Source organism: Vanellus vanellus, assembly GCF_965231255.1.
Source record: "Vanellus vanellus genome assembly, chromosome: 24".
Classification (NCBI taxonomy): Eukaryota; Metazoa; Chordata; class Aves; order Charadriiformes; family Charadriidae; genus Vanellus; species Vanellus vanellus.
This window is the reverse complement of record NC_138929.1, coordinates 6,257,351-6,272,700: the sequence shown is the minus strand read 5'-3', so window position 1 is coordinate 6,272,700 and position 15,350 is coordinate 6,257,351. Positions and strand designations below refer to the sequence as shown.

General features: G+C 44.3%; 1 protein-coding gene across 2 annotated transcripts in view; it reads right to left on the bottom strand.

Annotated features, from left to right (window-relative positions):
* GOSR2 (golgi SNAP receptor complex member 2) overlaps positions 1-7,806 on the bottom strand; it is a 13,394-nt gene extending 5,588 nt beyond the window's left edge. For both annotated transcript variants that reach the window (XM_082494947.1, XM_082494948.1), the window contains exons 1-4: positions 7,733-7,806; positions 4,895-4,959; positions 1,974-2,082; positions 749-881 (exon numbers count right to left, since the gene is read on the bottom strand). In XM_082494947.1, coding sequence (XP_082351073.1) covers positions 749-881; positions 1,974-2,082; positions 4,895-4,959; positions 7,733-7,761 — 336 coding nt within the window. In that variant the 5' untranslated portion in view covers positions 7,762-7,806. The remainder of the gene's footprint in view (positions 1-748; positions 882-1,973; positions 2,083-4,894; positions 4,960-7,732) is intronic.
* Positions 7,807-15,350: the final 7,544 nt, after the last annotated feature.

Here is a 15,350-nt window from a genome sequence, read left to right as displayed (position 1 = left end):
GGGAAGAGGGGAAGAGGGGAAGAGGGGAAGAGGGGAAGAGGGGAAGAGGGGAAGAGGGGAAGAGGGGAAGAGGGGAAAAAGGGAAAAAAAGGGGAAAAAAGGGAAAAAAGGGAAAAAGAAGAAAAAAAAAAACGAAAAAAGACAAATAGCTTTTGAGTTACAGAAAAGTGAAATCTGAAAGCAAGCCTACATTATTCAGAGCAAAATTCCTCTAGGAATTTGCACTGGAGGGGACTCCCCAGTGGAGGAACCAAGAATTAACAAGAACAGGTGGAAACACATTCCTGCTATTAAAAACTTTTTAATCATTTACAGGTAAAAAGCATGGTTTTTTTTTTCCCAGCTGTGTGATTTAAATTTGGACAAATGAAAGTTCACTGACACCTACTGACAGCAGGGTGTATAAAAGCCAGGCATTTTAGAAGTCTCAGCATTTGACAAAGACATTTGACACATATACTTTGGTACCCACCTCATCCACCCTTTGAAACCGCTATATAAAGTCAGATCAAACTGCACTGGATAAAATAGAAGCAGCAGTTTCTGAAATCTTCTACTACTGCCTCTTAATAGCCCAACTTTTCCTCGTGAGAGAGTTGTACTTTTTCAACAGGTATTGCTATTCTATCTTTACTCCGTTTACATCTCACAGCAGCAATCTACTAGAGTCATGCCTACATTGTGCCTGAAACTTCTCTGAAAGACTATGACTTTTAGAACACAGAGATCTAAAATAAAGAATATTTACATTGGTAGTGAATGTACGTGCAAGCAGCTCTTCTCGCTGTCGCTCCTGCTGCTCCCGGATGTAACGGCGATGCTGAAAGTTCCTCAGAGCTGTCTGCAGATGCTGAACATCATACTTCAGCTGGTCAACTCGGCTAGAAAGGAACAACAACAGGAAGATATTCCCAGGGATGAAAATACCATTCTTTTCTGGTGTTTTTTATATGAACAATGGAGCATTATAAATTAACAGTGATGAATAATAAATAGCGATGGGTTCTACTTATCTAGAAGATAAAGGACATTCAATGTTATTCCAGATTTAGATCTTCCATGCTTCATTCTTCTACTAAACAGGGGACTATTTAACTAGAGGCTAACGATAGAACATGAAGCAGAATCCTTGAGGTGTCTTGGACATCCTCTCCCATGACTGGTCCCTTCAGGAGAAGAGTCAATTTAAAAAAGATTTGGAAAGATGGCAGGATTTGAACAGTTCCTATTTTATGACCCTGATATGCACATAAAAGATTAAGCTTTCAAGTTTCATTAATTAGCATCACGTACTTAAGTTTGAGTTTTTATTAAAAGTTTAAAAGTCAGTGGGCAATACAGGAGACATCTCCATTAGCGAAAACAAATAACATCCAGAACTCCATTGCCTCTGATTAAATATTTGATGACTACAAAGAAAGCCCAGATGACAATTTCAGATACTGACCTCTCTAATGCAGGTGACAAGAAATCTGCCCCTAGTATCTGCAAAGGCATTTTGGGACTAAATGTTAATAGTAGAGTTACAGAATATATTAAAACAGAGGTCTGAGGTCTCTGGTCTAACCTCCTGCTCAAATCAGTGCTAACTGTAGAAACCTCCCTATTTTAATCACCAGCAGCTAGGAAAATGGGCCAGAGAAATGACATCAACCAAAGTAATTTTACTCCTTACCTCCACAAATGCCATTAAAAGCAAATGGCATATAAAGCAGAATTTTTTTTAAGCCTTGAAGTGCCATGTCCTGCTCATCTCAGAACAGGGCCATGAATCCAGCTCCATCACCAGTCTGGTTAAATGCAGGAAAGTGATTTTGTCTCTGTGCTTCAATTTTGCTACAGTAGAGCACAGAGATAAGTTATGCAAAGTATTAAGGTTTCACTCAAATCCAAAGGCAAAGGGCTTCAGTAAATTTAATGAAGATAATTACAAAGACTACGCTACACTATCATAGCAAAGAAGATGAACTTACAGTTTAGCATTCTGTCGCTTATTGGGAGGTTCTTTGCTGGACAGGATTTCCAGACGTTCCAAGTTGCTGAATATATTGTCTATTCTTGCCTGAATCTCATTTTCTACTACTGCAAGGAAATAAAAATGTGATTTGATTTGAAGACCTGCAATCTGAGTGAAGGTAAAAGCTCAAAATCATTCAATACTGATTTAAAACGTGCCAGATGCAAAACCTGGGTGAAAAAAAATCAGGTATCCGAGAACAATACATATCATGAAAAGCCATTTCTTTAACTCAGTAATTTGAGACTCTTGCCCTTTCCCTCATCTTCTGAGAAGGGAGCTAGGAAAGCCCCTGCTCCTTCAAGATATCTGAGCCTCTTTCCCTATCAGCTGCAGGTATTAGGATTTAAAGCTCTCACTTTCCCCCCTGCAGCCCCTTCCTGTTCCCTCGGCAGCATTTGCTCACATAAACTAATAGCCAAGATGATTCTCACAATAATGGCAATTTAAACCTCTAAAAACTTTTAACACAGAGTTAATACACATCATGCATACCTACAGCAGGAGACATGGACAGAGCATGGGAAGGATTCAGAGTTGACAGGAATTGGCAAACTGGACAAAGAGCTCAGAAAGATGTGGCCAAAACAGGGCTGAGTAGCCCTGGCAGGTGGGAAAACAAGGCCACAAAATAATTGCCTCTGTCATCATCTATGTTGCAATTGCTTCTGACAATCTGCACAGAAATAGCAGAGGGGCAATAGTAAACAACGCAAACTCATACACTTGTACTTTAATGAGGTGGAAAACTGATATAATTGGGGAAAAAAAGTGTCATATGCTTTCAGTTGCTGTAGTCATTGTACAGCAAAACTCGGTACAAGGCACAACCCCCTTCCTCATGACAGCCACATTTTCTAACCATGTCACCACCCAGCATTTCACAACTTGAAGAATTGCACAGAAGGATGAAAGATGGGAGCACTATTAATCATCTGACATTCTTGTGTTTAAAGAAGGTGAGCTGTGAGACTGAAGGTACGCATCCTCCAGAGCATGTCCACAGACTGACTGTGAGAGGACAAAAGCACCGTCCCGTCTGTGCAGCCATGAAGTCTCAGACTGCCATGGTCAGACCTGATATAAATAATGACCAAGTCCTACAGACATTGTTTATTCTTATTTTGCATTTAAACTAAGGAGGTATAAAGAAAAGCATTAATAACCAACCGCTAATTTCTTCACAGTATCTCAGGACTTTCCAGAACATCGCATTGAGCAGAACCCGGAAAGGCAAACAGCACATACAGCCCCTTTTCTTTGCCTTTTGGTCTCGCACAATCAAAGAGTATCTAACACATATATAGACACAAATCAATCAAACTGTCCTAATTCATAACAGCTAAACTTAACAGAAAAGCAACCAGGGGAGCAGACAGATAAGTACATCAGCTTTTGCTAGTCCAAACGAGTAATACTATCTTGGTCATCTTATGTTTTTCTGAGCAAGATGGGACTATTTGCCCAAAGTTGGAAAAGGAAAGCTGCAAGAGAAAGTGTGATTTTCTGGCTCCTATTCCTGCTCTTCAGCCAAAAGATAATCCTTTTTCACCATAAATTCTGAAATACACACTAATATCTACAGCACATATCTGTATCTTTATACATAGAGAGAAACAGTATGTTCATTTATTGACTATGGAAGGTGGTACATAATCCTGTCTCTTGAAATAGTCTCAAGTAGCAGAGGCAAGATGGCAAATTATGCTAATTTTCAAGAGGTTCCAAAATCAGATCCAGTGAAAAGCAGTCCGGCAAGTCTGGCACTGTACTAGGAGCAGTACAATCACCACAAAAAACAGAAGCAGTAGACAAAAGTTGTTATTTTTTTATAGGAAAGTTATCACAGTCCTTTCTACAGCAAAGTCATGCTTCACAAATATATTTAGGGTAACAGAAGTCAGTCAACATGTGCATAAATGTCACCGGTCAATGCAGTGTCCTTTCACTTCAGAAGTTCCTAATGAGGCCCATTAGCAATTAGTCATACAGGAATGAAGTCTTCAAACACAGGTCCAAAATACATTTGCCAATTCTGCACTGGGGTAAAAAGTCCTGCCACAATGTATCATAGTATTTTATTACAGTCATTTTATTAGCACAGGGTTATAGTCCAAATTTACTGAAGCTATTTCACACCTAGCTGTTCTACATATTTCTCATAAGCAGATGGAATTACAGGTTCTGACTCTGATGCAAGCAGGAACTACTAGAATCATCCTGCTTAAATTCCTGTGCACCAAATCACGGTATTATCCCCAGAAACTGGACTAAGCATCTTTTGGGGAAGACTGCCAGTTAGTGGATGCTTAAGGAATAGCAAAATAACAGGACAGATATTCAATCACATTTCTCAGCTTTTTGAGCTTGTAACAAACTAGCCCAGTGATGTCCTGAATTTGCAGTTCTGTCCACATCAATGTGTTCATTATGCCTACGTGAATGCATCAATGTGGGGGTTTTTTAACCTGTTTATGTTGAAGGCCCCCACAGCATACCCTGACAATGAGTTCCAGAATCTAACCGCACCAAAAAACCTCTCTGGCATTCCCATACCAAGCCATTGTAGAAGCATCCACAATAAGCACTACTGGTCAATTTAAGAATTACAATAGGAAGATGATTTGATGTAAATTCTTGTTGTCTTTTCCTCTCTGGCCTTCATACAAAACATCACCTTATTTTAGTCAAATAGTGAAATACTTTTAATGCATTCCACATTGGTGTTGTGTCTCACCAGTTGATCACAATGACTGAAGAGCAAAATTTGTTCCAATAACGATTGCAAATACAGTGATAAAGCATACAAGGTTAGACATGCAAGCTATATTAAATCAGTACTGGGATTGGGACTTTTCTCACTAATTAATTACTTACAGTGTACTGAATCTTTGTCTGAAGTTTCCAGGCGCCCCATGTAAGATTGGACCTCATGGACTTGCCTATCAAAAGACAAAAAGTAAATTAACAGAAGTCAGTTAACAGTGATAAAATCAAATAATTTTTCCATACCTCAATTTTCAGCTTATTTTCTTTAAAAGTACTTTGTAGAACAAAATACAAATCAGCTACATGGTATTCAGTGCAGACAGCCCATCACTGAACACAAAAAAACAACCCAGTTCTTCAGTATGAAGAAAGCTGTGCTTTCACTTAATATGCATTTACAAAATAACTTTTAGTTTAAAAAAAAATCAAGGTGAAAGGGCTTTACTTTTTTTCCTTCAGAGATTTCCAATCCAGTTCTACCTCCCTTTTCGTATTTATAACCTGAACTGGGCCTCTCCCCTTTGTCACACACCCACCATGCTGAAAGCCATTAAGATCTACCTACTCCAAGCCAACTACGAAGACACGATTTCAGATTCACACTAGGAACTCACCAGCGGTGAGCATATCAGAGGGAAGATCTGACTGGGAGAAGAGTTGGTACAAGGGAGACCCTAATAATAGATCTGCAGTGAAATACTACCTACGTACACCCCTAAAGTCGAGTGCTGATGAGACACCACACCTTTATGTCACCACATAAATGGGTAGTGCACATCTTCAACACTAAACACAGGTTTTGTCCCTCCCTTCTCAAAAAGAAAACAGAACCACCAGCAAAGGCTCAGTGAAGGACAATAAAGATTATGAAAAGTACAGAGCAGCTTTTGTACAAGAAATAGTTGTTCAGTCTGGACTGAAGATGACAGCGGGGAGATATCCTAGAGCATAAATGGCACAGGAAAAGGTGAATAAGGAATTACTTTCACTGTCTCTTACAATATATGAATTACAGAGACATCAAATGAAATTAAGAGATAGCTTAAAACTGAAGAGAAATAATTCCTGATGCTGGACAAGCAGTAGCAAAAGAAAACAAACAAACACTGGTGTGTTGTTAAATTCCTCTGTTTCAAATAGCCCCCACGCCTCACATTTCTGGGAGACTGGGACAATATTCAACAAAAGTATCGCACATTTTCCCATTTCTCACTGTCTCTGGCTCTGCTGTTAGGCCACGCTGAACACATGCTGGGACAGATGGACCTTTGGCCAAACTTGGTGTGAACAACCTCATAGCAGCTGGGATTCAGACTTCAAGAAATACATTTTAAAACTTAAAAAAATATCACAACCTTTTTTCAAAAAAAAAAAATCAAAAGATCATAATTTTGGTCACATTAGTGACTCTTTTTCCAGTGCATGTACCGTTTGATAACTGCAGCACAAATGAAGCCAGACGTCTGAAACGAACTTACCTTACAGAGTAATAAAATATTTATTCTTTAGTTATTATGAGATGAGATTTTTTTAGTAACTATCAAAGCTACCTTCCAAATCACAATGCTGGGCTGCTAAAGAGATAACTGAGTATGTCATAGGTACTGTATTACTTGGAATTAACTACAGAACCAATTCAATATCCAGCATTTCACAATCCATACTTGTTCCATACTTTCATTTTCTATCAGTTTCTCTAGGACGCCCCAGGCAGCTAGAGACTCGCAGTGCTCTTAAAATGCCTGTATAGAAACCCAGGAGCAGGAACTAAATCAGATCATGTGCAACTGGATCAGAAAACTACTTCAAGCTCAGCAGGTCTCTTCCCATGCCAGAAAACACAGTAAGTCTGCGCAAAAGGTGGGAAGAGAGTTTAAAAACTAAAAGTATCCCCAGACTGAGAAGAAACTACAACAAAACCACAAATTAGCGACTACGATCCCCAGAGAAGCTGTGGCTGCCCCATCCCTGGAGGTGTTCAAGGCCAGGTTGGACGGGGCTTGGGGCAACCTGGGCTGGTGGGAGGTGTCCCTGGTGGAACTGGATCAGCTTTAAAGGTCCCTTCCAACCCAGATGATCACAGAATAAGGCAATATGGAAATGGGATCAAAGCAACATTTCCCTTATCAGTAACACAACATTATGGATATGCATTTCTAGATCAATGGCAGGCTTTCGTACCCTTCCCTGCAGGATCACTCTATACCATTATTGAGTGAACATCTCTTACTGCACTACCTCCCTCAACAGAGCTCAACAAAGAAACCCACTACCACTGAAAGTTTTAATATTTGGATTAACTGTCTCCTTTGGGTCTTTCCCACAAGCTATTCCATATCACACAGAGAAGCAAGATTTTCTGCCTTATTTTGCCATTTTCATACCACTTCTACCTCACCAGATTGGCATTATCTGTGAAACACGGTGGTTTCACAGATGGGGTCACAGGTTTACCGAGGTGGCTTAAATTGTGTCTTCTAGTTGCCACGAAACACCTACACGCCATAAAAATCCAAGCAAATTAGTATGCCTTAAATGTATGTGCATCTAGTGAAACAGAATCCCTCGTTTGCAGTGAATACTTGCAATCCCGTGCTTTAAAATCCCGAGGCGACCGGGCTTTGCTTGCTTTTGGGCTGACGTGGCTAAAGCAGGCCGGCACTCCGGACACACAGACAGCCAGCCCGCAGGGCCAGGCTTTTACTTCCTTCCTCGGCTGAAACACAACCCTCACGGCAACCCTCCGGGGTAGAAGAGGAGAATTTTTTTATGAGAGAAAAGCCTCTAAAGGGCGCTGCGAGTGCGCTGGGCCGCAGGCAGGCTGTGCGCCCTCCCGCTCTCCCCCCGCTCCCCCCTCAGGCAGACCGCGGGGGCCGGGCCCGACGCCGGCCTCCCCGCGGGGGCTCAGGCCCCTGACAGCCGCCCGCCCCCCGTCGCCACACGCACTTGTTAGTCTGGTGGTAGAGCCCCTCCATAGCTGCCGCCCGCTCCGCCACACACGTCGCCACCCTTCACTTCCGGCCTCGCCCACTTCCGCTTCCGGCGGCCGCGGACACGCCCACCCACCCCCCTTTCCCCTCAAGGCGCCTGCGCCGTCCGGAGCGCCAGTCACGGCCGCCAGGGGGCGCTGCCGCACCGCCGTCCCGCGCGCCTGAGGGGCGATGGGGGGAGGGGGAAGATGGAGGGAGCTGAGTAGTCCCTTCCAACTCAAACCAGTCCTTGAGCCTGCCAGGTGTGCACACTGGGAAATAGGGATCGTAGATTCCCATGTTGGTCAGTGAAGATGTTGTCAGCGAAGATGTCAGCTGAGACAGCTGCCTTTGGGCATTCGAACTGCACCCACTTCATAGAATCAGAGCATGGTTTGAGTTGGAGGGGACCTTGAAGACCATCCAGTCCCACCACCTGCCCTGGGCAGGGACACCTCCCACCAGCCCACGTTGCTCCAAGCCCCATCCAACCTGGCCTTGAACACCTCCAGGGATGGGGCAGCCACAGCTTCTCGGGGCAACCTGTGCCAGGGGCTCACCACCCTCACAGCCAAGAATTTGGCTCATCTCAATCTCCCCTCTTTCAGTTTAAAACCATTCCCCCACTTCCTATGGCTTCCCTCCCTGATCAAGAGTCCCTCCCCAGCTCTCCTGGAGCCTCTTTAGGCACTGGAAGGGGCTCTAAGGTCTCCCCGGAGCCTTCTCTTCTCCAGGCTGAACCCCCCCACCTCTCCCAGCCCGTCCTCCCAGCAGAGGGGCTCCAGCCCTCCCAGCATCTCGGGGGCCTCCTCTGGCCCCACTCCAACAGCTCCGTGTCCTGCTGTTGGGACCCCACAAGCTGGAGGCAGCACTGCAGGGGGTTGTCCAGAAGTCAGGTCATCTCTAGAAGTCTAGGTGACTAGTGCACGTGGAGATGCAGATACTGAGCAGGAATTAAGATGAACCCTGCATCTAGGCATCCCTTCTAAAATAGCTGTTCCAGCTCTTTCATCATCATAACCACGTTCTATGGACCTTGCCTAGCTTTCCCATTCAGTCTTTCATTTTCATAGAACTACATTAACTCCAAAGGCTTGTTCACAAGTGGTCATGGTCAGCTCAGGGCATTGATTGTCCAAATAGCTTTGTTTTCTTAATAATCCTGTTTTTTCCCCTTACCTTCAGATACACTAAATTCCCTAAATTCCTCTGTTGTTTTTCATGGGGATGGCAGTTTAGGCCTTGCTCTGGGGTTGTCTGAAAGCGTGCTTTCTGTTAGCTCATCTGTACATAGTTTCTTAATTGTTTTGACCAGATAATCAACAACAGCTGAAGCCCCAAACCTTTCTTGTATGTGCTGGACTACAAAACCTGACGTGCTCTGTGGTCGTGGTCTGCTGAGCCACCTGAGCTCCTGCAACCTTTTAACTTTATGGGAAAATCAGGGAGAAGGTGGATTATCAAAAAAAGGGTGGGTATAAGCCAGTTAGTCAGGGCACCAGGACATTAGAAATGCTGATACAAAAAATGATTGATTAAAAAGCTAAAATTGGGACTGTAACTCATTCTGGTCAGTGTACTTTAATGGAAAAGAGTTCTTGTCAAGCAACACGACTTCATGCTAACAAGTCAATGAACTTGATTGGGAAAAATTGGGAAAGATATATGTTCTGTAGAGCATTCTACTTAATACCACAAGATCAGTCATTTAAAAATTAGTAGGAACAGCCTCTGCTCTCGTGGGTCAAGCAAGCAGGGTACTCTGTTCTTTCCTTCTCCACTATTTCTTCCCTCTCTTAAGTGTTGTCTTGGAATCATTTATGTTGGAAAAGACCTTTAAGATCATCGAGTCCAACCAAGTCCAACTTGCATCTCAGATGGTGCATGAAACTTTCTTTGTCTGTCCTGCCCTGCAGCAAGCCAAGCCTCTGGCACAAGATTATCCCCTGGATGTCTAATGGTAACTCATACCACAGGAATCACAGCGGTCCAAGAATAAACAGGGTATGAATAAAAACATTCACTGCAGCAGTAACAAATACATTCAGTCCTTTTTCTTTGTTCTCCCTTATCTGAGTCATTATACCCTGTTTTCAAACACTTTCTGGAAATAAAGAGGTTGAATGAAAATAGATGCCGGGATTTCCCTCCTGACCAAGGCTTTAAGAAATATCACAAGAGTTTTGATGAAGTGGCAAACACTGAAATGCAACAACGAATTTCTGTTCTTTTGTGAAGAAATTGATTTTTGCCAGAAACAACATGCTGCAACCAAGCGGCTTTTCTTGTTAGACTTCAAGTCCTTCCAGGAGGAGTCCTTCAGCAAATTGGCTCATTTAGACACAACAGCCAGGAGCATGGAGAGTAAAAAAAAAGGGTTTTGTTCAAGGAAAGCCTCTGTATTGTAAACAGGATAAAAGGGGATGGAGAGAGTCGCTTATCACTGTCTAATGTGTCCCCAGGTCATTCCTGTGTAGCACCTACTGGAGAAAAAGGATTTCGTATTCACTGCTCTCTTAGAAACCCCCAGCCAACTGTGGGGTTTTTCTCTATCAAATGATCTACAGACAGCGTGTACATCCAACAGCGGCGTTCAAACCCCCATCGGTGCATTCCCCGTTGCTCTCCCCTGGCTTGTAGTTTAAAGCCTTGCAGCACCAAAGGGAAACCTGCATCCTTGTAGGGTCTCCTTTGTTCTGCCTGTACCAGCCTGTTTTCCCCTCACAGCTATGGGGCTTTGTTCTCTCTCCCAAAAAACAGACCCTTATGCTCTATTTAAAACCAGACCCTAATAAATGTGTCTCTAAGCATGATCCCAACAGGCATAGAAAGTCGCTTCCCCCCTCCTGTCTCTCTCCCTCCCTCCCTCTCTTTTTCGGGCGCACAAAGTATTCCCTGGCTCTTTGCATGCTTTCTTGATACTAATAACTGTGGCTTTAAAAACAAAGGAGTGTCGAACCTGAGGGCATGCCGCAGAGGCAAGACATTTAGATGAATGCTTGATGGAGACTCCTCACTTAGTCCAGCTGCAGGCCATGGGGCTGCCTGTCCCAGCTCTGACAGACTGCCTTACACAAGCCAGACCTCACAGCACGCCTCTCAGCATTTCAAGGCTGTGGAAGAAGAGAAAAAGAGAAGGGGAGACACGACAAGAATGTCGGAGACTCATCTATCAAATTTCTTGGGCTGTTGGGTGATGTGCTGGACCCAGGTCTTCCTGGGCAGTAAGCTTTTTAAAGATACATTGCACCTTCCTTCTCATCTTCCCAAATTAAGAATGTTTCTGTACTACTACCATGATCAGTTTTGAGGCTGATCTGTGGCCAGAAGAGTCACAACTGCTTGGACCAACATTCCCTTCTTCATAGACATGCCAGGTAAAGGGATACTGCAAGGGTGGGGAAGGTCAGGCCAATGGAAAAAGAATTCAAGCAACATCTCCACAATTTCACTAACTCCCTCCCTTCTACAATGACGCCAGGAAAATATGACAGAAATAGAGATAGAAGGAAAAAAAATAAAAAACAAACAAACACACCCAGTGGTGAGAAACACTGCAGCATCCCCAAGCCGTAGGGATCTTTGAGACACAAATGGCTGGAGATTCAGAGAATATCCTGAGGGAGTATATTTGCCTCATGCTTTTATTCTTCCCTGGGTGACAGCCACAGATCACTGCTGGAGATGAAATACTGACCTCGATGGATTTGTGGTACATACACTACATTGGGTATGTTTGGTACCTCCATGCCTCCTTTGCAGTATATTATCATCATAACAATTAAACATGGCTCAGTTCTCCATGCAGCCTTCCAGTATCTGAAGGGGCCTACAAGAAAGCTGGAGAGAGACTTTTTACAAGGGCATGTAGTGATAGGACGAGGGGGAATGGCTTCAGATTGAAAGAGGGAAGATTTAGGTGAGATATTAGGAAGAAATTCTTGACTGTGAGGGTGGTGAGCCTCTGTCCCAGGTTGCGCAGAGAAGCTGTGGCTGCCCCATCCCTGGAGGTGTTCAAGGCCAGGTTGGATGGGGCTTGGAGCAACGTGGGCTGGTGGGAGGTGCCCCTGCCCAGGGCAGGGGAGTGGAGCTTGATGGTCTTTAAGGTCCCTTCCAACCCAAACCGTTCTATGGGTTGTCCAGAGGAGAGCCACGAGGATGATCCAAGGGCTGGAGCACCTCTCCTATGAGGAGAGGCTGAAAGAGTTGGGGCTGTTCAGCCTGTAGAAGAGAAGGCTCCGGGGAGATCTTATTGTGGCCTTCCAGTCCCTAAAGGGGGCCTACAGGAGAGCTGGGGAAGGACTTTTTACTAGGGCATGTAGAGATAGGACAAGGGGGAATGGCTTTAAACTGGAAGAGGGCAGGTTCAGATTGAACATTAGGAAGAAGTTTTTCACTGTGAGGGTGGTGTGGCACTGGAACAGGTTGCCCAGAGAGGTTGTTGAGGCCCCATCCCTGGAGGTGTTCAAGGTCAGGCTGGATGTGACCTTGGGCAACCTGGTCTAGTGGGAGGTGTCCCTGCCTATGGCAGGGGGGTTGGAACTTGATGATCTTCAAGGTCCTTTCCAACCTAAACCATTCTATGATTCTATGTTTCTATGATTCCATGTTTCTGTGACTGAGATCCTTGTGCCTTGTGCCTGCTGATCACGTCTCAGTTTGACCTTATCAATGAAATTCAGAAAACAGGAACAAAAGAGCCTCCTCCAACAAAGCCAAGGATGCAGAAGGGGCAAGAAATGACATTGCCATGCCCAGTCAACGATCAGATGAAACTGCAAATATCCTGCCAACAAATGCAGCACCTCGTATCCATTTGCCCAGCATCAGGAAAGTGTTAGGAACCTCAGTTGCCTTCTACCGAGATGGTATTCCCCCCTTAATCCCAAATCCCACAGCAATCTCTGGGTCTGGATCTTAAAAATTCTGGTTTTATAAACCTGAATTTATTTACTGGGCAGCCCTGTTTGATACATAAATGTATTAGGACAGATTCTGTTTTGGCAGTAATGTAGCCCTGAACTGTATGCATAATTTAACACTTACATAGGAAAATCTTAAAATATGCGAGCAAAACCATGCGCTATTATCCTGATTTTTCCAGGGGTCGATTCCCTGACAGTCAGTCTCTCTGAAATGTGTCAGGTTAAGAATTCCATCAGAATTAGACAAAATCATCAGCTGCTTTGGGAAATTTTAGGCACAGATCTTTTATGTGGTGCTCTTTTCCACTGAATAAACACCCATTTGCTAGGTCTAATTTGGGCAAACTGATGCAGATAACTATACTGCTTTGTTCATTAGTTTAATAGGTTAATTCTGGACTGCGTTCCAAGTCAAATCTGGGTGTCAATCTGCCTCATGCTCACCTTTTGTCGATATGGGGAATCTCAAAATTAAAAAAAAAAAAAAAACTAAAAATCGTTTTCATCTACGTTTCATCAACTGGCTAATCCAAGCATAAAGAGATGGACGTGCCGGGCTACCTCTCCCTGCTTCTCACACACTGGACTGGATGCTCCAGGGTCTGTGATATGTTTGTTGTTAAAACAGCCTGACACAAAGAAGCCCCGGGAGCTGCGTGCATCCACAGGATAGATGTCTTCTTCTGTCAATCCAGCTGGAGTCCCCCAGGAGGGAAAAGTGGATTGTCTGTATGGGTGAGGGGAGGGTGGAGAGAGTCGTCTAAAGAATGTCATACAGGAATTTTCCTAAAACCTTCTCCAGTAATATGAACAAAACCTTACCAGGTCTTTTGGCACTAACGGAGGCCAGGAGAAAGTGTGATGTCTGCATGCAGACATAAAAGGTGCGATTTGCTATTTGGTACAGCCTGGTACCTCCCGTGCCAAAGAGTCCCTGGTAGCCAGCTTGATTGGGTGTCTCTCAGACAGAGTGTGATTAGAACAGTGGGGTGCTTTTCAGGCCAATGCCCAAGGGAGACTGGTGCTCTGCTCAGAGGGTTCCAGGAGTTTTTTATAGCCCAGTAAACTGTGGGCTATAGTGGCATTCAGGAATGTATAGCATAGGCTCCAGGCAGGCATCTCTTCAGGGAGGTTTCTTTTTACCAAGTCTGCACTCATCATCCAACTGTCCAACCATCCAATCCAGCCCTATCACCGACTTTTCTGGTGCTTTTGCAAACTTTCTTCTTGGGAATTTATAGAATCATAGAATCATCTGGGTTGGAAGGGACCTTTAAGATCATTGAGTCCAACCATCAGACCAACACTGCCCAAACCACCACTAAACCATGTGCCTCAGCACCACGTCTGCCCCTCTGTTAAGTACCTCCAGGGATGGTGACTCCACCACTGCCCTGGGCAGCCTGGGCCAATGCTTGTTAACCCTTTCGGTGAAGGAATTTTTCCTATTATCCATCCTAAACCTCCCCTGGCGCAACTTGAGGCCATTTCCTCTTGTCCCATCACCTGTTCCTTGGGAGACCAACCACCCCTCACTACACCCTCCTTTCAGGGAGTTAGCTTTGCCATCTTCTCATGAGATGCTTTTGGCACCTGAAAGTAACATAAATCATATTTCTTTGGGGCTGGAAAATACCTGAAAAGGGATGGAGTAGCAGATTGTATCTTGTTAGCCTTTCTATTCTTTAAGAGCGAGGCACGCATCACAGGCTGAGAAGCATTGTTTGCATCAGTTTGGTTCAGCTTCCTTGACAGCAGGAGTGGACCGGGCACTGATACAGGCAGCTGGAGCTGCAGATGTCACCTTGGAAGTGAGGACACTCCACTGATATGGTGGCGTTTACCTGCTTACCAGGATGTCTGGAGGGAGAGGGAAGGTGCCACAGCAGGAGCTGTTAGTTGGAGATCTTATCTCCAGTGATTAGCTGGCCCTGCTGTACTGCTCTGGTCACTTTTCTGAGCTATCTGTCAATTTGCTACCTCTATTTCAAATTCAAAGAAGAGCTTGTTTTTCCTAAAGCTTATCTGCTTTTTCTAACCAGACTAGATGGACTAACTGCAAAAAAAGTCTACCTCCAGCAGCCAACCTTGCACCTCTTAGGTTACAATCCAGTTGTCTTCCAGCTTCAGTTGCAGTTGCTCACTCCAGTCATTGATTGCACTGGCAGCAGGGTTTTACTTGCCCCAGTACAAGGCAGGTTTATTTAACAATAAATGAGATCTGCAAAATTACATCTACCAGCCTTCACTGTTTTAATGAAATGGATTTACTTCATTGCTCCTTCAAGTTTTCCAACACTGTTCCTGTGACCCAAGCATTGTGGTGTAATTAGTTGCAGCATGGTGCAGCAGCACAAGAGCTCCAGGTTTCATGGCACTGTTCCCATGATTTTGGACTGCCCGTGTTGGGAGGAATCCATAATCACTTTAGTCCCTGGTAAACCAGTGTCTCACGAGACTAGCCAGGGATCTTCACCTCCCTGGTCGTGCTGCCCACAGCCAGGGCAGCTCCGCTGACAGTGAGCGATACGCCCAACAAGCTAAACTGAGCACAAAGTGCAAGTGAAAGGTGCGGGAGTCTGTGGAGGAGGTGGGAGGGCTGAACTTGAAAGGTGACCAATGCATCATGAAGAGATTCATTTTTTCTTCTCATTTTTGGAAAAGTACCTG